General features: G+C 47.3%; 1 protein-coding gene and 1 pseudogene across 1 annotated transcript; one reads left to right on the forward strand and one right to left on the reverse strand.

The window, feature by feature from the left end:
- On the forward strand, positions 1,030-24,460 carry LOC110437509 (annotated as a pseudogene).
- Positions 14,959-23,490, reverse strand: LOC8084212 (obtusifoliol 14-alpha demethylase). Its single transcript, XM_002443015.2, has 3 exons — positions 23,439-23,490; positions 16,535-17,087; positions 14,959-16,379 (listed from the first exon to the last, which is right to left on the reverse strand). Exons 2-3 carry the CDS (start codon positions 17,009-17,011, stop codon positions 15,354-15,356), a joined length of 1,503 nt encoding a protein of 500 aa, XP_002443060.2. The 5' UTR covers positions 17,012-17,087; positions 23,439-23,490; the 3' UTR covers positions 14,959-15,353.

Genomic DNA, 24,460 nt, shown 5'->3' on the forward strand with positions numbered 1-24,460 from the left:
AATTCCAAATAAATCCCAAAGACCCACTCACACATGCATGTATATATGGAAAGGTGGAGGACTTTAGTCCCACCTTACTACTTCAAGTGGAGAAAGGCCAACTTAATAGTTGAGCTATCTCCATCTTGTTAAAGCTATTGGGGAGAGAAAAAGGAAGAACCACACGCGCGCGTGCTCGCTCGCCACGCCTCGCGGGGCGGGGCGGGGCGGGGCCAATGGGCGCGCATACGCGTGAATGGTCCGGCGATTTCCCGCTTCGACCCTTGCGGGTGCGCAGCTTTCTTTTGCTAACTTTTGCATGCATGGAGGAGATTGCGCTGGCCTATTTGGTAAGCAATTATTCTCGCATTATTGCAAGTGCGTAAACGATAGATAATGTTTCCATAGTAATGTGATTGATTACTTGCCTATTTGCTACGTGTGACGTGTGTATAAATATAGGGCGAGGCGTCGTCCTTTGTACCCAAGAGTTTTATCTTTTCCTCGCCACATTATTGCGCTGCCGCCGTCTTCCCCATCCCGTCGCCGACGTGCCATCGGTGTCGGGAGAGCAGGCTCCGAAGCCTATGTCTCCTCGCGTCCCTGCACGGGGTAAGGGCGTATCAGGTTTTTGGGAAGCGTCGTCGCGACTGCTCACTGGACGTCTTCTTCCCTCTACGCCTGGTGTTCGCCGATCTCCGTCGCCGGTCTTCTTCTTATTCCTCCTTCACGCCAACAACCCCACTGTAAGGACGTTTTTCTTCTCTCTGTTGTTTGGTCTTATATCATTTCTGTTGCTAGCACTAGATCCCGTGAATTTGATTCAATTGTAGTGCTAGTTTTGATTCATATACCTGTGATATATGTTGTTTGTCTTTTTCTTATTGTCGAAATTAATCTATGCATCGCTAAATTGTTTTTATTTCCAACACAAACAAATGTTTTCTTTTGTTTCCAATCGGAAACAAGCTGTTCCGAATCTTCTATTGTCATAGGGTACAATGTTCTTCTTTTTCTAACTATTGCTACAACCTCACCCGTTGTTCAGGCATGCCTGGCCTCACTGCATACTTTGGACTTTGTGATGTGGCAAAACCTAAGAAAGGTGATTACGTCTTCGTTTCAGCAGCAGCAGGTGCTATGTGGTTGGAAGTGCTGGTTCCGATGAGAAGGTCTGTGGAATTTCAGCTAAAAATTGGTCTAGAACAGCACTTTAGGCAAAATCACTACTATCTGCCAACACATTTGGTACTTATCTTAAAAAAAATGCTTGCATGTTGCCTCTTCAGGTTAATCTTCTGAAAACCAAGTTTGGCTTTGACGATGCTTTCAACTACAAGAAAGAGCAGAACCTCGACAAGGTATTGCAGAGGTTTGACATTCCTGCCCCCCTCTTTCTCTAGCATGAAGAGAAATAATGCAGAAAAACTGAAGTTGCGTAATCTTTGTATAGAGTGTTTCACTTTCCAAATACACATATACGAACACTAGGTCGAGAAATACCCTTGTAGTTCGTTTTGTGATGAGTGATTATCGACGTGATCCACGAATAGGTTGAGTTGGCGACTAACATTACCATGGCGAAAGCTATGTGTGTGATATGTTTCTTGGCTTGTGGTGTTTAGATATGGAGCTCGGATGTGGTGGTTGACGGCGAGGAGAAGGTCAAGTAGAGACGTGCTGTGCCGATGGACCTAGAGCGGTGAAGGGCGGACGTGAGGCTTGGACTGACGGACCAGGAGGCCGGGTGACCAGCCGTTGTGGGTGACATCTGGGACATCTACAAGTGCAAGTGTACATGAGAGTGGCCGTGTTGTCCAAGTCAAGACGGCGGACGCGAGTCGAGCGAGGCTCAGGAGGACTTGGCGGGCCGACCGGTCGAGGACATCGGTGACACGTGTCGAGTGGCAGAGGAAGCATATGGAGTACGCTACTCGTGGCGGGTTTCGCGGGTTTGGGCCTCAGAACCCAGGCGGAGGTTCCAAGGCGGAACGGATGACACGTGGCGGTATCGGATAGTTCGCGTCTAGTCGAAGCTACCGATGAGGAGGCACGGTGGCCGTCGGATCAAGAGAGAAAGAGTTGGACTAGAATGCCCTGTGGTTAGCTAGTTCGCTCAAAAATATCTAAGAGCATTTGAGAAATCCTTTCATGCCCACCTGGGGACAGAGAGTTATGGTGCCAGGAAGACCTACAATGCATCGAGTGGTTACTGGTGCTCTAAAACATGTCAACAATGATCTTGCCATTGCTTTTATCTACCTGTTGCCGCAGGCTCAGCTAGATTTCCCTGCTATTCGTGCAACTTTAGCTGAGTTTCTCAATGTTCAGATGGGCATCCCATATCATTTGATTCAGCCTTGTCCTTTTGGGCAAGCCTATGTAACTTTCAGTCGGGTTTCACACAGAGATGCTATGATCAGTAATGGCCCCCATGTCTTTGGTAACACTCAGATTTCCTTCATCCCTCATGATAAGGCTTGGAATAATAGGACTGCTATCTTTACTCATGAAGCTTGGTTAATGATGCTTGGCCTTAATATTGATGCCTGGTCCTATACTCTGGTTGAAAAGGCTGTTTCCAGCTTTGGGTAGCTCATTGTCCGGGAAGAAAATCATAACAATATGGCTAGAGCTCTGGTCAAAGTTAGAGTTTCTGGTTTAGATGAGATCCCTTGGTTTTTCAACTTTTCATAAGGGGAAACTTCTGAGTCAGATAGCTGGACAGTGCAGTGTGAGATTATCTCAGCAACAATGTTAGGTGCACAAACTCAGGATGAAGACTTTCCACCAGATGATCCAGAGGATCTCGATCCCAACCACTTTGAGTTCTTCGGTTATGGTCAACCAGGACAAGGTCCACCCCCACCTCCATTTGGTAATGGTAATGTTGGTAATGGTAATGCTGAGGATCAGGGCTAGGTTCCTTGGAATCAGCCAAATGCAAACAACAATGTGGCTCAGCACCCCAATCCTAATCAGGATGAGGCTCCACCTCTTATTCTCCTGCAACAGGAGCTGCTGGACCATGGTAATAATAATAATGAGATTGGCAACAATGAGAATGGTGTCCCTGAGGAAGAAGTCATACAAGTTAATAATCCTGCTGCTGTTGACCAACCTGAAATTTCTAATCAAGTGATAGCCATGGATGATGGCACAGACACAAACTCTGACATCCACCCACAAGCACAACTTCCTATTCCCCCAGTGGAAATTGTGGCCTTTCCTGATTTCAACAATCTGCAACCTCTCAATCTGCAACCTCTCATGCCAGAGGAAATTCAAGAGGAAGATTTGATAGACTGGTTAGACATGAACCTTGAGCTAGAGGCTCCACCAAATAATCAGGCTTTGGATCTGCACTTACCTGAAGATGCTCAACATGAAGTTCCTGCTTTGGATCTGCAGATACCTGAAAATGTTCAGCAAGCTCAGAAAGCTCCTTTGGTGCCAATACAATAGGGTGGCGGTCCTATTTCGAATCAACCTCTGTTGGAGATCCCTGACTCGGACTAGGTGCAACTGGGCTTTGTCCACACTTTCTTCCCACCTTTAGTTCCTGATTTGCTTCACCAGCAAGCAAAAATGGGCTCTCTGGACAAGCACACCTTCATGGATCTTGGGCTTTCAGATTCTAGTGGCTCATCTACTCTCAGCCCAAGCCCAATGGCCATCAGATGCTGGGATAAATACTTTGCCAGACAGCAGCCTTCCAAAGGTCACAGTTCCATCGCAGTGGGTGGACTTCTTCACTCTGATGCTGCTTAAACAAGGTTCTTATGAGTGGGCTAAGGAATTTCTTCAATCTGAAGCTTGGACTTCTCTGGTAATATTAAATCTTTCTCCTTCTCTTTACCTCCCTCAAAACCCTCTGTGGTCATCTCTGATATCACCTGTTCTCTCATATCAGATCACTCCGGACAGTCTGCTGATTCCTCCGATGGTGGTACCGACCAAATCTTTTTTGATGAAAACAAAGCTACACCACCTCCAGCTCCCTCAATCTGCAAGACGCCACCTAAAGGAAAGAGAGGTAAAAAAAACATACATCTCAGAAGCTGATCTAAGACGCAGTGATCGAATCCATAATCAATCTAAAGGTTTTAAATCCTCTATCTGCAAGGATAGAAATTGCTTAGGATGCTCACCTAATCCTCCGGTTCTTTCTCCGTCTGTAGTGCGGGACCTTGGAACTGCTTTCTGTGACATTGAAGCTGCAAAACTCTCAAACGACCTGCTTAGTGCCAAGAACAGCAAAGCTGCAGTACAGAGACCTACCTCCAAGAAGTTAAGGTTAGCAAAGGAGATGGATCAAGGACCATCTAAGAAGCCTACTACTAAAGCTAAGAAAGGAAAGAAATCAGCCACTGAAACGGCTGATGAGGTCTCTGAAGCTAGAGCTTCTTCACATTTCAAGGACTGATGTTGTCACAGTTCCTCCATCCGTTTTTATGCTTTGGTTATAATGCAAGTTAGAAAGTGGAATGTTTTGTCCTGGAATATCTGGGGGATAAACTCAGACATAAAATGGAATGCTATCCGTGACAGGCTTTGTGCCAATAATTGTGATATTTTGTGCTTACAAGAAACTAAACGTGATAACTTTGATCCTTCCTACCTTCTTATTTTTGTCCTCCTTCCTTTGATGATTTCGCTTTTTTACCCTCTGTTGGAGCGTCTGGGGGTTCCATTATCGTTTGGAAGAGTGCTATTTTGTCTGGCAATATGATCTTTCAGAATGGTTATGCAGTTTCCATCGAGTTTACGTCCCTTCATACGAAGGTAACCTAGATTCTGACTAATATATATGCCCCTTGCACCCCTCAAGGCAAAAGAGAGTTCCTCAGGTGGTTTAAACACATCCAAATGCCTGACCATGTTGACTGGCTCATAGTTGGGGATTTTAATCTCTATCGTAGTCCTGCAGACAGGAATAGAGATGGTGCTGATCATGCAGAAATCTATCTGTTCAATGAGGCTATCAGTGCTCTAGGACTGATTGAGTTACCTTTAAAAGGAAAACGTTTTACTTGGTCCAATAAACAAAACCCACCTCTGTTGGAGCGTCTTGACAGGTTTTTTACCTCAGCTACCTGGACTCTTAATTACCCTTCTACCAATGTTTCTACTCTAACTGCTGAAACTTCGGATCATGTTCCTTGCCTCATCTCTATCTCCACTGCTATCCCCAAAACTCATATTTTCAAATTTGAAAACTATTGGTTACAACGTGATGATTTCTTCGATCAGGTTACCCTGGGCTGGACCACAGAATCTCATCATTTGGATGCTGCTAAACTGTTAACTTCCAAATTTAAAAACTTGAGAAAGGTGTTGAAAATTTGGAAATTGTCTCTCTCCAACTTAAAGCAAAATATTTCACATGTCAAGCTCGTACTGGATTTTCTTAATTTGATAGAAGATTTCAGAGATCTTTCGCTTGTAGAATGGAATTTTTGATCCATCTTGGAAGACAAGCTTATTTCCCTGCTTCAACAACAAAAAGCATACCGGAAACAAAGGGGCACAGTCAAATGGGTAACTCTTGGGGATGCCAATACAAGATTCTTTCATGCAAATGCTACTGTTAAGCATAGGCGCAGTCTTATTACTCATCTAGTCAATGACCAAGGGCAATCTCTTTTCAATCATGAGAATAAAGCTAATCTCATTTGGAATTCCTTTAAAGAGAGACTGGGCACTTCCAACTTCTCACATGTTCACTTGGACTTGCCAAATTTGTTACGGAATACTGTGGATCTTTCAAGCCTGATTCAGCCCTTCTCACATGAAGAAATTGATGCAATAGTGAAGCTCCTCCCTTGTGACAAATCCCCAGGCCCAGATGGTTTTAATACTGACTTCCTGAAGAAATGTTGGACTCTGATATGTCAGGACTTCTATGATCTTTGTCAAGCTTTTTACTCTGAAAATCTCTGTTTGCAAAGTATCAATGGTTCTTACATAACCCTGATCCCCAAGAAGGATGACCCTTCAATGGTTTCTGATTTCAGGCCCATCTCTTTGCTCAATAATTCAGTTAAACTCATAACAAAATTACTTGCCAACAGATTACAATCTATGACCCCTTCATTGGTTCATAAAAATCAATATGGTTTTATTAAGAATAGAACCATTCAAGACTGTGTTGCCTGGGCCTTGGAATATTTGCATATGTGTCACCAATCAAAGAAAGAAATCATTATTCTCAAGTTGGACTTTGAAAAAGCTTTTGACAAAGTGGAGCATGGCCTAATGTTACAAATAATGGAACATAAAGGTTTTCCAACAAAATGGATTAATTGGATGAAGTTAATCTTCACGTCTGGAACCTCTTCTGTCCTTCTCAATGGGATCCTAGGTAAAGTGTTCCATTGCAGAAGGGGGGTCAAACAAGGTGACCCTCTATCACCTTTACTCTTCGTCCTAGCAGCTGATGTGCTTCAATCAGTCCTCAATCTTGCCTATGCTAATAATAGACTGGCTTTACCCCTACCTCTGGAGCATGATACTGATTTTCCAATCCTCCAATATGCTGATGATACTCTCATCTTCATGCAAGGGGATGTATCTCAGCTTCAACACCTTAAAGACATCTTACATGTTTTTGGAGAATCTTCTGGATTGAAAGTAAACTTTGACAAATCCTTCATGGTTCCTATCAACATTTCTAATGAAAGGTTGGACATCCTAACAGAGGTCTTGGGTTGCAGTAAACAAACTTTGCCCTTCACCTATCTGGGTCTACCACTGAGTATTGCCAAACCCTCGGTTGCTCATTTCTGGCCTCTTGTTTCCAAATGTGAAAGGAGACAAGTAATTTTTTCTTCCCTGCTCTCTGAGGCTGGCAGATTGCAATTAACAAATGTTGTTCTTTCTGCTCTACCAACTTTTGCTATGTGTACCTTTTTGATTCCCAAGACGGTACTTAAGCAGATTGACAAGTTTAGGAAGCACTGCCTTTGGAGAGGGTCCAACTTGAATTGTAAGAAGCCATCAAAAGCTGCCTGGCCCTTGGTTTGTAGACCAAAAATTGAAGGGGGTCTTGGAGTGCTTGATTTTCAAATTCACAATGAGAGTTTACTCATGAAGTTTTTGCATAAATTCTTCAATAAACTGGCTATCCCTTGGGTTCATTTGGTCTGGGAACACTATTACTCCAGGAATAATTTGCCTACTCTGCATAGACTCTTTAGAGGCTCCTTCTGGTGGAGGGACATTTTAAAACTGCTGCATTCCTACAAAGAGGTGGCTTCGATTCATATTCAGAATGGTTCTACTTGCTTCATGTGGCTTGACAACTGGAATGGTACTCAGCTTAATCAAAGGTATCCTGAGCTCTTCTCATATGCTAAATCTCAACGGGTCACTCTAAACACTGCTGTCTCTTCCATCTCTCTTGAGGAGCTTTTCCATCTTCCTCTTTCGGTAGAAGCTTTTCAACAATTTCAAGATCTTTCTACTGCTCTGCAGACCTTGCATCTCAGTCAGGATAATGATGTTTGGTCCTATCGTTGGGGTTCTACTCATTTTTCTTCCAAGCAGGTGTACAAACATTTGGTTGGACATAGTCAGACTCATTCTTCTTTCAGATGGCTTTGGACCTCTTGCTGTCAAAACAAAAGGAAAATTTTCTTCTGGCTAATCCTATGTGACAGATTAAGCACTCGAGCACTTCTCAGAAGGAAAGGGATGTTTCTTCAAAATTATAATTGCGTCTGCTGTTCTCTCAACCTGGAAGAAGATATACTTCATCTATTCTTTCACTGCCCTTTTGCGATGGCCTGTTGGTACAGTTTACAAGTCTTCATACCAAACTCGGATGACATTGCAATCATTCTGGAAAGTCTTAGGACTCAGCTGGGAGTTCTTTTTTTATGGAGATCATCATTACTATGTGTTGGTCCATCTGGATGATGAGAAATGACATTATCTTCAGAAATATGGCGCATACAATTCGAAGATGCAAAGCGGTTTTTCAGAAGGAGTTTGCTCTAGTTATCCTAGAGCAAAAGCAAGATATCACCCCTCAATAGATTTATGGCTAGACAATTTTGTGTAATCCTTTTTTGTACCTTAATGTTTGTACTCGGCGCTTCTGTTTTTAAAGTTTTAATAAAATCCTAGTAGGGGTTGTTTTCCTCAAAAAAAATATGTAATATGAGGGGTAGTCCTCATCTCCCTCACCTCTCTCCTGCTCCTTCATTCTTCCTCTCCACGTAGAGTTAGTGTCCTTGAGAGGTCCCAATGAACTGAAAAATTTGTGGTATATTTTGTGTGATTTCGAGTTGGGAATGGAGACTCGAATCCTCCATTTGTCTTCTGGAATTCCAATTTTGTGTCTGTGATTTTCGTTCACTCATTTCTTCGTTTTTCTCCTTTTTCGTTCTTGGCTACGATGTGATTTTTCCGGAGCTTGGGTTAATCACAAGCGATGATTTCTTAGGGATAAGTTCGTGCTACGTTGAATTTTATCTGTGCAAAGTTTGGGAGTGAATCCTTTTGTTTTGGTTGAGTTTCCCTTGGATTTTGCTCTGGGCGTTTTTCTGTTCTTGCTCTTCGTGCGTCTCGGTGAGGTTCTGTTCCGTGCGCTCTCGAGGTCGGCAGCAGCGCTACCAGCACGGTCGCTTCGGCGCTGTGCGTGCTCTGTCGCTTGTTCATCTGCTAGCACAAATCGATCCCAAGGGTCCCTTCTATTGGTGTGCAGTTTCACCGGCTCATCCTTCTTGGTTGTGTTAGTTTGCAGCGCTCTGTCCGTTCGTCCAGCTGCAGGGCAGGTTTTCAGGCACTTGCTCTTCGTTGCTTCAGATTCCAGGGCAGTGTTGTGCATCGCTGTTCTTGGATTTCAGTGTCTACAGGTTTGGTCTAGTGCTTCTGCTCAAATCGGTGCTTAGGCCTTGGTCGGATGTGAAAATATTTTGAATTTCGCTACTGTAGCACTTTCGTTTGTTCATGGCAAATATTATCCAATCATGGACTAACTAGGATCAAAAGATTCATCTCGCGATTTACAGTTAAACTGTTCAATTAGTTTTTATTTTCATCTATATTTAATGCTTAATGCATGTGTCGAAAGATTCGATATGATAGGAAATCTTGAAAACTTTTTGGTTTTTGGGTTGACTAAACAAGGCCTTATTTGAGTTTTTCTCTTTCTGGAACCTGGTCTTCCATTTCTCTGGTGAGCATGTTCCAGCAGCAAGACTGTTCGTTTGTTTTGTTAATTCGTGTAGCAGCTGCTTCTGTGTGCTTTGTTTGCTTGATTTTTGGTTGGTCCAGGTGCTGTGTGCTTGCATCTGTGAATTTGTCAAGAGCAGCAAACCCTTGACTAGCTGGACTGCGGCTACAGAGCTGTGTAGCCGTCGGCTGTCTTCTCTCTACGGTAGGCTTAGAGAAGATAGAGAGAGAATACTTCTTGCTTGATTGATCATGACTCCTAGCCCGTGGCCTGCCACACTTGGCAACAAGAAATTAGGAAATAACTAATTAGGAATGAATTCCCTAAACATTAGGCCAATCAATCATCTAATCAAATCAGCCACTTTCCTTAGCTGCACCTTCCTCCTGAGCACCTGCGTCTGATGCCTCAGCGCATGCTGCGGCCTGCCTGACATCATGGGTCCGCTGCTGACGTGAGTAAGTGCGGCCCTACATGACATCTCTCCCCCTCGAGAGTCAGCTCGTCCTCGAGCTGGAAGTATGGAAACTGCTCGAGGAAGGACTCAGCATCTTCCCATGTGGCCGACTCTGGAGGTTTGCCCCGACAATGGACGAGCAGCTGACGAACGCCTCGCGCCACGCGAGCACGCTCAACCCTGCTGGGTTGTGGAGCCACCGTGCCATGGTGGATGTGGGGCAGAGCCGGTGGAGCGTCTGGAGGGGTGCCGGCGAACTTCTTGAGGGTACCTACATGAAATACATCATGTATACGAGCTTGCGGGGGAAGCTCCAGACGCACAACCACGTTGTTGATGATCTCGCTGACACGGTAGGGCCCGATGTAGCGCAGCTTCAGCTTGCCGGTCTGCGCCTGACCGAGGGACGCCATGGTGCGCTGACGAAGACGCAGCAGCGCCCAATCGCCGACTTGATAGTGCACCGGGCGATGCTGCTGGTCGTAGTGGCGCTTCTGGACGCTCTATGCTTGCTCCAAGCGATAGCGAACATTAGCGAGGAAGGCCTCGCGCTCCGTCATGTCGCGCTCCACTGCTGCAACTCGCGTTTCACCCGGTTCGTAGGAGCGGATGGTGGGCGTGTTGCGGCCGTACACCACGCGGAACGGCGTCTCCCGAAGCGAGGACTGATAAGCCGTGTTATACATGTACTCAGCCCATGGAAGCCATCTCAGCCACTGCCGGGGTCGATCACCTGTAAAACAGCGTAAGTACATGATAATGACCCTGTTGGCCGCCTCCGTTTGGCCGTCGGACTGAGGGTGGAAGGCGGAGGTCATGTTTAGCTTGGTGCCCATGAGGCGCATCAGCCCGCGCCAGAACAGCGAGGTGAACACTAGGTCACGGTCGGACACCATGGACTACGACATGCCATGGAGGCACACGATGTCGGTAAAGAACACCTGAGCCACCGACTTGGCAGTGTACGGGTGCGCCAGAGGTATGAACTGGCAGTACTTGCTGAAGCGGTCGACGATGGAGAGGATCACCGACTTCCCATTCACCCGGGGCAGCGCTTCCACAGAATCGAGGCCGATGTCGGCCTAGACAGCTGTGGGGATGGGCAGCGGCGGCAGCATCCTGGCTGGGTGCAGGTGCTCTGACTTGTACCTCTGACAAGTGACGCACTGGCGCACAAAGTCCTGCACACAACGACTCATGTTGGGAAAATGGAAGTCGCGGCCGAGGCGGTGCAAGGTGCGCTGGACACCCTCGTGCCCATCGTCGTGGATGGCCGCCAGGATCTCTTCTAGTAGTGGCGATGACGGTGGGATGTAGAGGCGTCCACCGTGGGTGACCATGCTGTCGGCCAATCCCTAGGGAGCGGAGCGGGTGCCGGCGCGGAGCTCGTCGTGGATGGCCACCAAGGCGGGGTCGGTTGCCTGGGCCTGGCATAGACAGCCGATGAAGTCTAAGCGAGAGCCCAAAATCGCCATGAGCGCAACCGCCGGGTCCTCGTCGGTGCGCGGCGTGAGAGGGCATCAGCCACCGTGTTGGTCACCCCCGACTTGTACTCGATAGAGAAATCTGAAAAAATGATAGTCACGACCCAGTGATGATGTGGGATCGTCGCGAGGCGCTGATCGAGGAGGTACTTGAGGCTGTAGTGGTCCGTCTTGACGTAGAAGCGACGTTCCCACAAGTACGGCCGCCAATGCCGCACAACCATGACGAGGCCAATGAGCTCCCGCTTATATGCCGCAAGGGAGCAGTGTCGTGGCACCACTGGACTGCTGAAGAAAGCGATCAGATGCGCCTCCTGGATGAGGACCGCCTCGAAGCTGTGGGTAGACGCGTCGCACTCGACGATGAAGGGCTTGCCGAAGTCCAGAAGGGCCAGACAGGGGCTGACGTCATAGCCGTCTTAAGAGCGGTGAAGGCAGCTTTGGCGTCGTTGTTCCACGTGAACCCCTCCTTCTTCAGGAGCGCGGTGAGGGGCGCTGTGATGGTGCCGTAGTTGTGGACGAACTTCCGGTAGTAGCCCGTCAGGTCGAGGAAGCTGCGTACAGCACGCGCAGAGCGAGGCTGCGGCCAGTCGTGTATGGCCTGGACCTTGGCGGGATCCATGGCATGTTGCCGAGGTAGCCCACGAAGTTGACACCGAACGAGCACTTCGACCGCTTGACGAAGAGGCGGTGTTGGCGCAGTAGAGTCCAGACGACGCAGAGGTGTCGGAGGTGGTCCGCCCAGCTAGAGCTGTATATCAAAATGTCGTCAAAGAAAACAAGCACAAACCGGCAGAGGTAGGCACGCAGCACGTCGTTCATGAGTGCTTGGAATGTTGCTGGGGCATTGCAGAGGCCGAACGACATCACCAAGAACTCGTACAGGCCGTCGTGGGTGCGGGACGCCGTCTTGTGGATGTCTCAGGCCGCATCCGCACCTGGTGGTACCCCGACAGGAGGTCGAGCTTGGTGAAAAAGCGCGCCCCATGCAGCTCGTACAGCAGCTCGTCGACGACGGGGATGGAGAATGCACCCTTGATGGTGAGGGCGTTCAGGGCACGGTAGTCGACATAGAACCGCCATGAACCATCCGCCTTCTTGACGAGGAGGACCGGCGAGGAGAATGCCGAGTCGCTGTGGCCGATGATCCCCTGGGTGATCATGGCGGCGCACTGCCGCTCGAGCTCGTCCTTGTGGGTCGCCGGTACCGATAGGGGCGGACGGCCACTGGAGGGGCGCCAAGTTGGAGGACGATGCTGTGGTCGTGGGTGTGTGGCGGTGGCAAGCCGGTGGGCTCGGCGAAGACATCGCTGACGGTGGCCAGCAGCTCATCAAGGAGGGACGCGCTCAGCGCCTCTACTGTCGCGCGCAGTGCTGGTACCAAAGGACAAGACACGCCGGCAACCAAGGTCCCAGACGATGGGCCCCAGCTCGCCGAGCCACCGGGTACCAAGGACGACGTCGTACCCGGCCAGCGGCATGACGTAGAGATCGGCCAAAAATGCCTCGCCATCGACGTGTAGGGGCGCTTTGCGGATGACCCGAGCGCAGGTGACCCGCTCACCATTGGCGACCAAGGCGGTGAGGCGAGGCCGCTGGCGAAGGGGTAGACCGGAGCGCCGTGCTGCCTCCTCCAAAATGAAGTTGTGCGTGCTGCCGGAGTCCAGAAGGGCGACGAGGGCCGCAGTACCGAGAACCATGGTGATCTGCATAGTGCCCGCCACGGGACCCCAGCCACTACCTATAGGGAAAAACAGGGCACCTCGGCGTCGTGTTCTGCGTCGTCCGACGCGTCCTCAATCTCCACGCCGTCCACGAAGAAAATGCGCCTGCACAACTGATTGTGGCCACGTGTATATTTTTCATTGCAATTGAAAAACAGACCTAGACGACGCCGTTCCGCCATCTCGTCTGGGGTGAGGCGTTGTTAATTGCCCTCGCCGTGGCCCTGCTGGGCGGCCGCTAGTGGAGCCTGGAGCACCAGTTGCGCTGGGGGCGCTGGAAGTGCAGGTCGGGTCACGGGCGCATGCAGGATGCCGCATGGTGGAACACGAGCTGGGGCCGGCGCCGATCGGTCAGCCTCCATCGGCTCCACCTAGCGGGCTAGGCTCGTTGTAGCCGCCAACGTCTCTGGGTTGTGGATGCGGACGACATGGCTGAGTGGTAGCAGAAGTCCACCGGTGAAGAGCTGGACGCGCTGCACCTCCTCCAGATGACCCGCACACGGTAGAAGGGCCTGGAAGCGATTGGAGTACTCCACCACCGTAGCCGTACGCCGGCACTCGACGAGCTCAAATAACGGAGCGAACAGAGGGAGGCCCGAACCGGAGGTGCAGGAGATCCTTGAAACACCCCCATGGTGGCGTGCCTTCATCTTCTTGAAGCTGGATGTACCAGAGCTGCGCGACGTCCTCCAGGTTGTACGAGGCCATCCAGACTCGCTCCTCCGCCATGGTACGCTGCTGGCGGAAGTATGATTTGCATTTGTTGATGAAGAGCAGCGGATCGGTCTTACCGTCGTAGCGGGGAAAATCCAATTTCTGGAATTTCGGAGGGTGATCAAGATCGCGCGCCCTGTTTGGGTGGCCGCCGATGCTGCTGTCCGTTGATGGCGATGCCTTAGCCTTCATGGCCGCCACGTCGGACTTCATGGTTGTCAGCTCCAAAGTGAGGGTCTTCAACATCTCCATCACATCGGCAATGGTCGGCTCACTCATGGTGGCTGGGTGCGGCGCGGACGCGTTGGATGAAGGGCTGCTAGGATGGTGGGCGACTGCTGTGGTGGATTGGGCGGAGCGGGTGGGAGAGGGTCGTCGGGAACGGGAACGCCTGGAGTCCGATACCAGGTTGTCAAGACCAGCAAACCCTTGACTAGCTGGACCGCGGCTATGAAGCTCGTAGCCGTCGGCCGTCTTCTTCGATGAGGTGATACCCCTCTACCGTAGGCTTACAGAAGATAGAGAGATTAGGAATACTTCTTGCTTGATTGATCATGACCTCTAGTACAGATTATATAGGCATGTGGCCTGCCACACTTGGCAACAAAGAAATTAGGAAATAAGTAATTAGGAATGAATCCCCTAAACATTAGGCCAAACAATCATCTAATCAAATCAGCCACTTTCCTTAGCCGCACCTTCCTCCTGAGCACCTGCGCATGATGCCTCAGCGCGTGTTGCGACCCGCCTGATGTTACGGGCCCGCTGCTGACGTGAGTAAGTGCGGCCCCACATGACAGATTTACAAAGAGCAAATATCTTTTATTCACTAGAGATAAAATTCGTCTTTTTGTCATGCTGTTTGAGTTAGCTGGCTTAATCGATTTTGTGCATCTTCTGTGTCAATCCAGGCAGCAAATTGTTTTCTTTCTTTTTCTGTGTTGATCGATTTTCCAGAGATTTTTCAAGCCATTTTTTTAGCATCAATTTCTTGTTTTATGTCTAGTTTGGTCGTTTGAGCTCCAATTCATATTCTGTCTGTTGCGTTAGCTCCCTACCGTTCTGAATTTTTTGATACTTTTGTCACTAGTTGGCTTGAGTATCTTAGTTTTGGAACGTGCTTGTGTTTAGCAGTGATTTTGGGACAGCGGCTAAATATTTTGAAAGAAATTTATGGCTCCCATTCACTCCTCCCCTCTAGTCGCCGTTTTCAATCCTTCAACATCACACTTTCATGTTCCAAATAGCATGCTCAAATACTTTACTATACATCTTTTTTAGGTACTTTACAGAGGGCATCGACGTCTACTTTGAGAACGTCGGTGGGGCAATGGTGGACGCCGTGCTACTCAACATGCGTGTGCACGGCCGCATCGCCATGTGTGGGATAATCTCTCAGTACAACCTGGAGCAGCCGGAGGGTGTGCGTAACCTCACAAGCTTGATCATCAAGCGTATCCGCATGGAGGGCTTTGTGGCCTCGGACTACTTTGTCAAGTACCATGAGTTCGAGGAGGAGATGGTGGCCGGCAACGGCAGCGCTCCATGCGGATTGAGAAGTAATTAATATATGTTGCACTACATCGGGGACGCTGCACATTACATTCACCGGTACACTTTTTATGTGGGAATTGAATCAGTTCTTATTAGTATGGTGGTGGAGCCATGGAAGCATATGCCTTCACTCCTCCACTGTTGTACCGATAAGAATGAATTCCCAGTACACACTCTCTCTTATTAATTATATTTGAAATTCATATATATAGCACCCGACAGTCCTCCACACGCAAAAGAACAGAACCTAGCAAATTCTTTCAAGCAGAACACACCCTTCTCCTATAACTTACCAACACTTTACCTTTAGGCTCTGGAATGAGCTTCTCCCATGCTTCCTCCGGAAAAGGGGAGACCAATTCGAGGTCAAAGTTTCTCAGCAAATGGCTCCATATCACCTTGATCTGCATGTAAGCATAGTCCTTCCCAAGGCAAGCATGCCTACCGGCACCGAACGACATGTAGGAGAACTTGCCACCTTCAACTTTGTCCTCCTCTCTCCCCGGACCAAACCTACTCGGATCATACACATGCGGGTCCTTATAGATGTATGGCAGGCTGTTGGCGACGGCCATACATGTTACCAAGGTATGTCCTTTAGGGATTTCATATACGTTGCCTTCTCTTGACCGCACACTGAATCCCTTGCTCGCGTGACGGAACAGCATCATTGCTGGAGGGTGTAGCCTCAACGCCTCCTTGACGCAGCTATGCAAGGTGACCATCTCCTGCAAGATGTCGTAGTCCAGGCGATGCCCATGCCGGCCGACGATCTCCCTCTGCTCTTCCACGGCGGCGGCCAGGTGGTCTCTTCCACCATCGTCATTGAGCAGGCAAGCTCCTGTCCAGACGCCGGCGCTGGAGGTCGTGTGCTGCCCTGCAAACACCATGCCGACTACTAGTCCGGCGATCTCACTCTCGGTCAAGGGCCGGCCGTTGATGCAGTTAGAGTCTACGAGTCTCTGCAGCATGTCGTCGTTGTCGTTGTTGTCAGCTAGACCTGATGAGGTCCTGCGTGATCTCACCACGTCATGGATAATCTCCCCAAGTTTAGAGCGAGCCTTGTCGCGCCGGTGGTGCGGCGGGATAGGGAGGTAAGGGAAGAAGAAGCTGATTAGGTAGGAGGTGTTGTCGAAGAGTTCGTTGAGGAGTGTGGCTACTTGGTCGAACATGTTTTCCCGTATATGCTTTCCGAGCAAGCACCGATTTGCGATGACAAGGATCAAGTGCCAAATCTCATGCTTTAGATCAACAACGCCATGTTGCCCCCATTGTGCAAAGTAACCCTACACATTAATTTTGTGTTAGCTGAAATAAGTACTATATATATATAATTATAAATAAAAAGATCTCTGCTCCAGAGAGAACATGCATCATCAAGAAATCAAATTAACAGATTGAGAATATGTGTGTCAATGTGAATAGCTTATATATTACGTACCTCAACCTCTTGAACCATAGCATCAACATGGCTTCTCACGTTCATCGGCTTTATCGCGTTGGTGCAGAAGCTGAGCTGCCTGCTCCTGGTAGTCAAGTCCACATCATACAGAACTCCTCGGCCAACAACGGGCACACTGAATTCGTAGATATTCGACTGTCTGATCTCTGACTCTGAGCCTTCGAAGAAGTGAGCTGTGGCCTCTGGCCCAACCAGAAAGGTCACCTTCTTCACCCCAAACAGGCTTATCGTGAATACGGTTCCGAGCTTTGCGTGCAGGCCATGGATCACGGCAGGGAGACCCCTTGTTAGGAGTGTAGGCAGAGAAGCAATTAGTGAAACGAAACTCACAACAGGTGGAAGTGCTGGCACTCTTTTGTTTAGATCTTTTCTTTGTAGGATCATCATTTTAGTGGTGATCAGAAACAGAAGTGCTATGGTGAGACATGCTGCTACATGGATGGTTTTTAAATCCATGTCACTAACTCTCTCAGTGCAGGGGCAGCGGCGGTACGATGCAGCAGTAGATCGAGGAGCCAATCAACCAGCAAGCCTACACATATAGAGTAGTGTAATGGGTGAAGATAATTAAGTTAGATGAACATGGAAGTTAATAATGGAGAGTAACTTTCCAACAAAAATTATTTGGTTGGAGTGGAACAACGAAGAAAATCAAAGTGCTCACATTGTAAAATTTGAAGAGAGATAGTGGATGGACAGATAAATATATATATGCGCTAGTTCCCGTATTCAGATGTTCAGTTCTCGTCGTTTGAAAACTGACACCAAAACCGCACACTAAAGCAATCAGAACATGCAACCGTCATACCAAGAACCAAAAATCCTGATAGTTCGTCTCAATTCGGTTCACATTCACGGTTCTCTGCTCAAAAAGTGCCCAGCTACCCGGTGTGCTTTGCTGACCCTCAGGTGATGTACCTGTTCCTCTCTTAATTAAGCTATCATTTTTTTTTTTGAGAATTACACTGCTAATCCTGCACAGCTTTCCCTTTAAACCAGTTCAGGCACATCCACTACTACAGGATTCATTAACCGCAACGAGCCCATTTCCACCTCCGTGGCGGGCACAGTTTTCGCCCGCCACGGTTATTCATCCGCACGCCAGAACAACCGACCACAGAAACGCCCGCTGCGGTAAACGATTAACCGTAGCGGGCAATATAAAACGCCCGCTTCGGTTAATCTTATTAACCGCAGCGGGCTTCGTAACATGCCCGCTACGGTTAATGCATTTACTGCAGCGGGCTGTTTAAGATGCCCGCTGCGGTTAACTAACATTAACCGCAGCGGGCTCTTTATGTTGACCGCTTCGGTTAACCGTTGGCACTATAAATAGCAGCCAGCCGACCCTCTTTTTCTTCTTCGTGACGGCTCCTCTCTTCCAAATCGTGGGGGAGTGGTTTTGCCCTAAAATTTGACCAAATAATTGAATTGTGGTTTAGAACTTTGATTTGGTGGAGTAGGACATCATAAGAGGTATATAGGAGGTCTCTCCCCTCTGTCTCCTCTTTCTCTCACTTTTGAGCCTCCTCTATGTCTATATATAGCTAGATCTAGATCTAGTTTCATGGAGGAGAGAGAAAGTTGTGTTTTTCTTGTCTAGATTCTTAATGGATGCATATGAAACCTTCATCGCAGGCACGAGATGGATAGGTCGGAATGGATGTACGGGATGAATCGGGTGCTTGACCCGCGGTACCTTGTTGAAGTGAGGAAGTTTATTGCCGCGGCGGAAGCTCACCGTGAGAGATCGAAGCGGACGACAACCATATGTCCATGTTCTCGCTGCAAGAATCTGACAGCCTTCACGAACGACGGTATAGTGCAGTCTCACTTGATTCGGTTTGGTTTCATGGAGGGTTACACAGTCTGGACTCATCACGGTGAAAGAGTGGACCCCAGTGGCGATGCATCTAGTTTGAGCTCAGCGTCGACGACCATGAACCAAGAACCTAGAGCGCCCATCTCATCTCCAGCGACTGCAGGGCCAACCTGTGGCAACAATGACAGTGCTCGTGATTACATCACGGTGGATGATATACTCGGGGAGATGGCAGATGGTGTTGCAGATGGCGAGGCGGCTACCGTGCAGGAACCCGAGGATATCGAGGTGATCGAGGGTTTAGTCAGCCACATCGATGAAGACGACGTTGTGTATGGCTCCCCGAAGTGGTTGGAAAATTTCAGGGAGATGAAGCAGGCTGCACTTGATCCACTGTATAAGGACGGCGGCGATTGTCCCAAGGAGTGTACGGTGCTTCGGTTCAACCTCCACATGTTGATGATGAAGGCCCGGCATGGCTAGTCTGATACTAGCTTCAATGAGCTGTTAAGTTACTTTGCTACCACGTACCCGACGGGTAACAAGGTCCCCGCAAATACCTACCGTGCGAAGAAGTTGATTCATCCAGTTGCGATGAAACTTAGAAAGTTTGATGCCTACCCCAACCACTGCATTCTGTATCGAGGCAAGAAGTATGAGAATATGACGAGTTGTCCGCACTGCGGCGCCAGTCACTACAAGAGGAATGCTGGATGTCGTGTGGACGAAGACGACGATGTGGCCTTGCGGGGTGGTCCGAAGAGGAAGAAGGGGGCCAAGAATAGCAATGCCGCAGCCAATCGCATCTCGTCTCAGCAGGATGAGGAAGAAGAGGGTTACACGCGGAGGAAAAGTCCAGCACTATCGTTGTGGTACCTGCCTGTGACCGACCGCTTGCGTGCACTATTCGAGAACCTAGAGGATGCCAAGCTCATGTCCTCGCATGCATCAGCTGACCGCAAGAAGGATGATGGCATGCTGCGGCACCCATCCGATGGCCAACAGTGGAAAGATTTTGACAAGGCATACCCGGAATTTGGTAAGGATCCTAGGAACGTTCGGCTCGCGCTGAGTACTGACGTGATGAACCCTTTTGGTGAGCTTAGCAGCTCGCACAGCACCTGGCCAGTTGTACTCACCGTCTACAACCTACCTTCCCATATGTGTCAAGGGCGAAGGTATCTTATGCTGACCATGCTTATCTCAGGACCGAAGCAACCAGGTAACGATATCGATGTCTTCCTAGAGCCGTTGATGGAGGAAATGCAGGAGTTATTTGATGTTGGGGTAGAGATGATTGATGCATCCCGCAAAGAGAAGTTCACCCTAAAAGCCATCATCATTGTCACCATCACCGATTACCCCGGTCTCTTCTCACTATCAGGGCAGATCAAAGGGAAGACCGGCTGCGTAGTGTGCATCGACGGGACCTGCTACACTTATCTCCAGCAATCTCACAAGATGGTGTACATGAGGCATAGGCAGTTCCTCGTCAAGAAGCACAGGTACAGAAGAAGTGTTATGAATCAGTTCTTCGCTGATCAGGAAGAGCCGCAGGGTGAAGCACCGGCGTAGACTAGTTGGGGGCCAAAGGTGTATGAGATGGTGAAGGATATGGATCACATAGAGTTTGGCAAGAAGAAGAAGAAGGTACCAGAAGAAGAGGGGACAAAACAGACAAGGAAGCGAAAGCGGGACATGAGGCATAGGTTGACGGTCACTATTAGCAACAAAAGGCCCCATCCTATCCTATACCTCTCTCCAATGCATATTGCTGAGAGAGTGATCAAGGGTTTCCAGATAACGGACCTAGAGTTGACCGTGCGGCAGAGGGAAAAGAAGTACGAAGAAAACATGAAAGAGGAGAATAAGAAATTGTCAAGGTACATCTTTGAGGTAATGAAGAAGCTCAACCCGGATGGGCCGCATTGTATTATGGCTGCCTACCACTTTGGGTAAGTCGAAAACATGCATGTAGAGCAAAAGTGGCTAGGGTCATGCCTTCTCGTTGACATAACCTATACTTGTTTCAATGGTGTAGAAATGACCTAGCCGGTGGCCACTGGGTTGCCTTCCTCGTCTATCCTCAAGATGGTCGGGCTGTTATATTTGACTCGTTACAGGTACCAAACAAAAAGGGGTACAAGGCCTTCGAAGACTGCTTGAAAAAGTAAGCCACCGAGCTTCTTGATCATTTACGATTATCGTATTCAAATTGACGCTAACACTAATACACTTCGTGCAGCGCTTATAGTGCATATCTCAAGGATCCGCAATGCTGGGATCGGAGAATGGAGAAATTCAAAAAGAGGCATAAGCACCACCTCAAAATCCGACGCGATTTCCGCGTAAGTATATTTCAAAGGTAGTTCAATTATGCTATTGGTATATATGTGTTCTAATGCTTTTGTATCGATCGTGCAGTGCGCCAAACAACCCTTGGGATCAAAGGCATGTGGCTTGTACACCTGCGAGAACCTAAGGGAAAGCAAGGAGTACACCAACAGCTGGAAGAAGCTCAAAGAAGCAGTGAAGAATCGTGGAGAGATGATGAAGAATGAACGCCAAGCTTTTAAGCAAATCAAGGCGGACATCTGTAAGTTCATCCTAGAGAAATGCGTGCTCGAAGGCGAACCATTCTTCGACAATGAAGGTGAATTGGCAGTTCGACCAGAGTTCGAGAAGCTTAGGAGATGGGACACCATGCTACGGCCGACGGATTACACCCACGTAGTAGAATTGTGATCTGTAGCGGATTCGTGGCTTATGCTTAACAATGCTGTGTTGACAAAAGATAATATGGTTAAAAGAAAATGGACAGGTGATCCCACCTGTTATTTTTGTGATAAAGCTGAAAATCTATCTCACTTGTTCTTTCAATGTAGTACTGCTAAAGCAGTTTGGGCTATAGTAGCTAAATGTATTGGAGCTGATAATATTCCTTGTTCTTTTGAACAATGTTGGAATTGGTGTGATGTTTGGATACCTACAGGAAAATAGTTTCATGCAATTGGGATTGGGGCAGTTTGTTGGGCTATCTGGAAAGCCCGGAACAGAACATGTTTCGAAGGAAAATTGTTATCAAACCCAATCTCTATTATTTGTCATGCTTGTGCTTTAATGAAATACTGGGCAGGTCTTTTCAAGGATGTAGACAAGGAAGCCTTGGAGAATGGAGTGAACACGATGCTCAAGATAGCTACCTCTCTTCTTGCCAAGAGAAACAGAGAGGGGGAGCTGCTAGTGAGAAACAATGATGAGAACAACGAGGAAGAAGAAGAGTAGAAGATCTCCGGTCAAGTGCCTGAAGAAAGCGGCCAATCGTGATGCGGATTGGGTCTACTCTGTTTCCATGTCTTGTAATCTGGTCGGTTATCTGACTTTCCAGAGTCAGATCGGTGGAGAGATAGGTTTCAACAGCCTTATTTCTTTGGTAGCTTTTGTAATCGTAAGGTTTCTTTGGGCTCTGCCCATTCTGTCTCTCTAAACTGCTTCAAAGACTTTGTATTTCCGTTAGTGATAATGGAAATGGGGTTTACCTCGGTTTAAAAAAAATGAGAACAACTAAGTGGATTTATATATTATGTTATGTCTTATGTATTGAACTGCTAGGCATATGTGTGTGTCTATATATATATATATATATATATATATATATATATATATATATATATATATATATCTTCTGTTTCTGAAATGAAATCTAGATTCTGGAATTTGCAAATTGTTTAATTATATATGCAGCAATGGTTCTACAAAAGTGTTTTTTATTTATTTAAAAACACTTAACCGTGGCGGGCAACATAAGCCGACCGCTACGGTTAATATCAATATCCGTTGCAGGCAACATAAGGAGCCCGCTGCGGTTAATCAATTAACCGTAGCGGACGTCGTTACGTGCCCGCTACGGTAAATGAGAGTTAACCGTAGCGGGCGCTTTACGTTGCCCGCTGCGGTTATTAACCGCAGCGGTCGCGCTCGCCCGCCATGGAAGTGGCCACGATTTACCGTGGCCTTATGGCCGTGGCGGACGCGTTTGCCCGCTGCTGAAAAGGGAAAACACCCGCCACGGTTATTCTTTCTGCAGTAGTGATCCAGTCTTGGGTTTCGGTTATCTTATTGCTGTTCTTGTTGTCTCCATGACAATGGAGGGTGATCGAGCGGATGATAAGAGCACACAAATACCAGGTTACCAAGGAGTATAATTAAGGCACCAAAAAACATTACTCCGTACAGGAATTTGAGTGCAAAAAGACTTGGTTGTGCTGGCAAGCAGGAATTTAGTAAGGAGTGTTGCGTTATGGTATATATTATTAGGGCATGAAAATCATTGTTAAAATTCATGCCGACATTCTTCAGCTTTGTTTAGTGTACTGTTCTTTCTTCCATTTATTAAAAAAAGTGGCCTAAGCTAGAAATGTTTGAACTAAAACAAAGATAAGAGATTCTATTCATGTTCAGTCCGTAATAATGATGGAATTAGTGGAGCGAGTCTGAATATGTATAGCACTTGAATTCATGGTATCCTGATTTCTACAAATTTTATTTGAAATTCCTTGAATCTAATAAACAAGGTCTAAAGTTTGAATGTGGACATCTTTTTATATGTTTGTATAATTTGTAACCATAGCACGCCTGCCAACAAAGAATTAATTATGAAAATAAGAATGTGATTATGTTAAGAAATATCACGCGGAAGACGTCTATCCAAACATGGATATGAACTATGATTTCTTCATTTAGGATAGATGAGGATCCTCAGACCTAACAAAACATCCCAGGAAAAAGAATATTGCTCCCATTTCAACCCATATGGGTATATAAATGGTGGTTCCCTAGTATATATGCAGTTCCCATGTTCGAATTATTTTATATGAAATAATAAAGCATAAAAATGATGATAGAAAAATAGAACATCTCAACACACACAGCTATGTACACTACACAGGCTCTTGATTTTAGCTAGCCATGTAATTGCAAAAACCTTAGCTAGTTTTAATTTGCTCTACAAAATGAGAGAGAGAGAGAGAGAGAGAGAGAGAGAAAGAGAGAGATTCTCACCTTGAAGCAAGCCGGCCAGCCCTGATCTGCTACGAAAGCTAAGATGATCGACCAATGGATGAATCGGCCTGGTAAACTGACCTTTTATATGGGCTGGCCGCAATTAATAAGTAATTAGTTCATGAGATTAATTAATTTATTCCTTGTCATTATTATAAGGCACCTAGTTGTTGCCTTTAATTTGCCTGTACGTCTACGCCGGCCATGCTGACTTGACTTTGGATATATCAAGGCCTTGTTTACTTTTAAAAAAAATTGCAAAATATGAATAGTAACACTTTCGTTTGTATTTGACAAATATTGTCCAATTATAGACCAACTAGACTCAAAAGATTCGTCCCGTCAATTCCGACCAAACTGTGCAATTAGTTTTTATTTTTATATATATTTAATACTCCATGCATACGTCTAAAGATTCGATGTGACGGAGAATCTGAAAAATTTTGCAAAATTTTTGAGGAACTAAACAAGGACCAAATGCGCCTGCAAAACCAAAGAGATACGCCTGCAAAACTATGAAAAAACTATGAAGAAGGAAGAGGAAGTTCATGTACTAGAAATTTCTGCGTGCCTTTGCGTGCCCTACCAACCAGAGGAAAGTAAACCATATAAGGAACACATGGGGAACATGGAGAAGATCAAATTGAGAACATTGAGAAAGAAGAAAACACAATTCCTGATACATCACATGTATATGCCCAAATTGCAGTAATGGACAAGAACTCATGCAGTTAGTGTAGCCATATATCACAAGTTTCGACCAACTCATAACAACCATATATATGTCCCGCCAGTTGTCTGAAATACTAATATAAGTTTACATGGGGGCAACGGATAGGCAATCAGTTAATTTGTCAAGTACTACACCACCTCAAGGATGGCAAGATTGCCTACATCGAGGACGTCGTCGAGGGATTGAGAAGGCACCGGCAGCGCTCATTGGGCTCTTCACCGGGCGCAATGTTGGCAAGCAACTGGCACCGTTGCCCGGGAGTGATGTTTCCCAGAAAGCTTTGGTTTAG

This window comes from Sorghum bicolor, chromosome 8 (assembly GCF_000003195.3).
Source record: "Sorghum bicolor cultivar BTx623 chromosome 8, Sorghum_bicolor_NCBIv3, whole genome shotgun sequence".
Lineage (NCBI taxonomy): Eukaryota > Viridiplantae > Streptophyta > Magnoliopsida > Poales > Poaceae > Sorghum > Sorghum bicolor.

What these genes read in the sequence shown, in the direction of transcription:
- LOC8084212 (XM_002443015.2), bottom strand. Translation starts at nt 17,011, where the DNA reads ATGGATTTAAAAACCATCCATGTAGCAGCATGTCTCACCATAGCACTT. An exon ending in CTATGGTTCAAGAGGTTGAG is followed by an intron (nt 16,380 to 16,534) that starts GTACGTAATATA and finishes ATTAATGTGTAG; the next exon opens with GGTTACTTTGCACAATGGGG.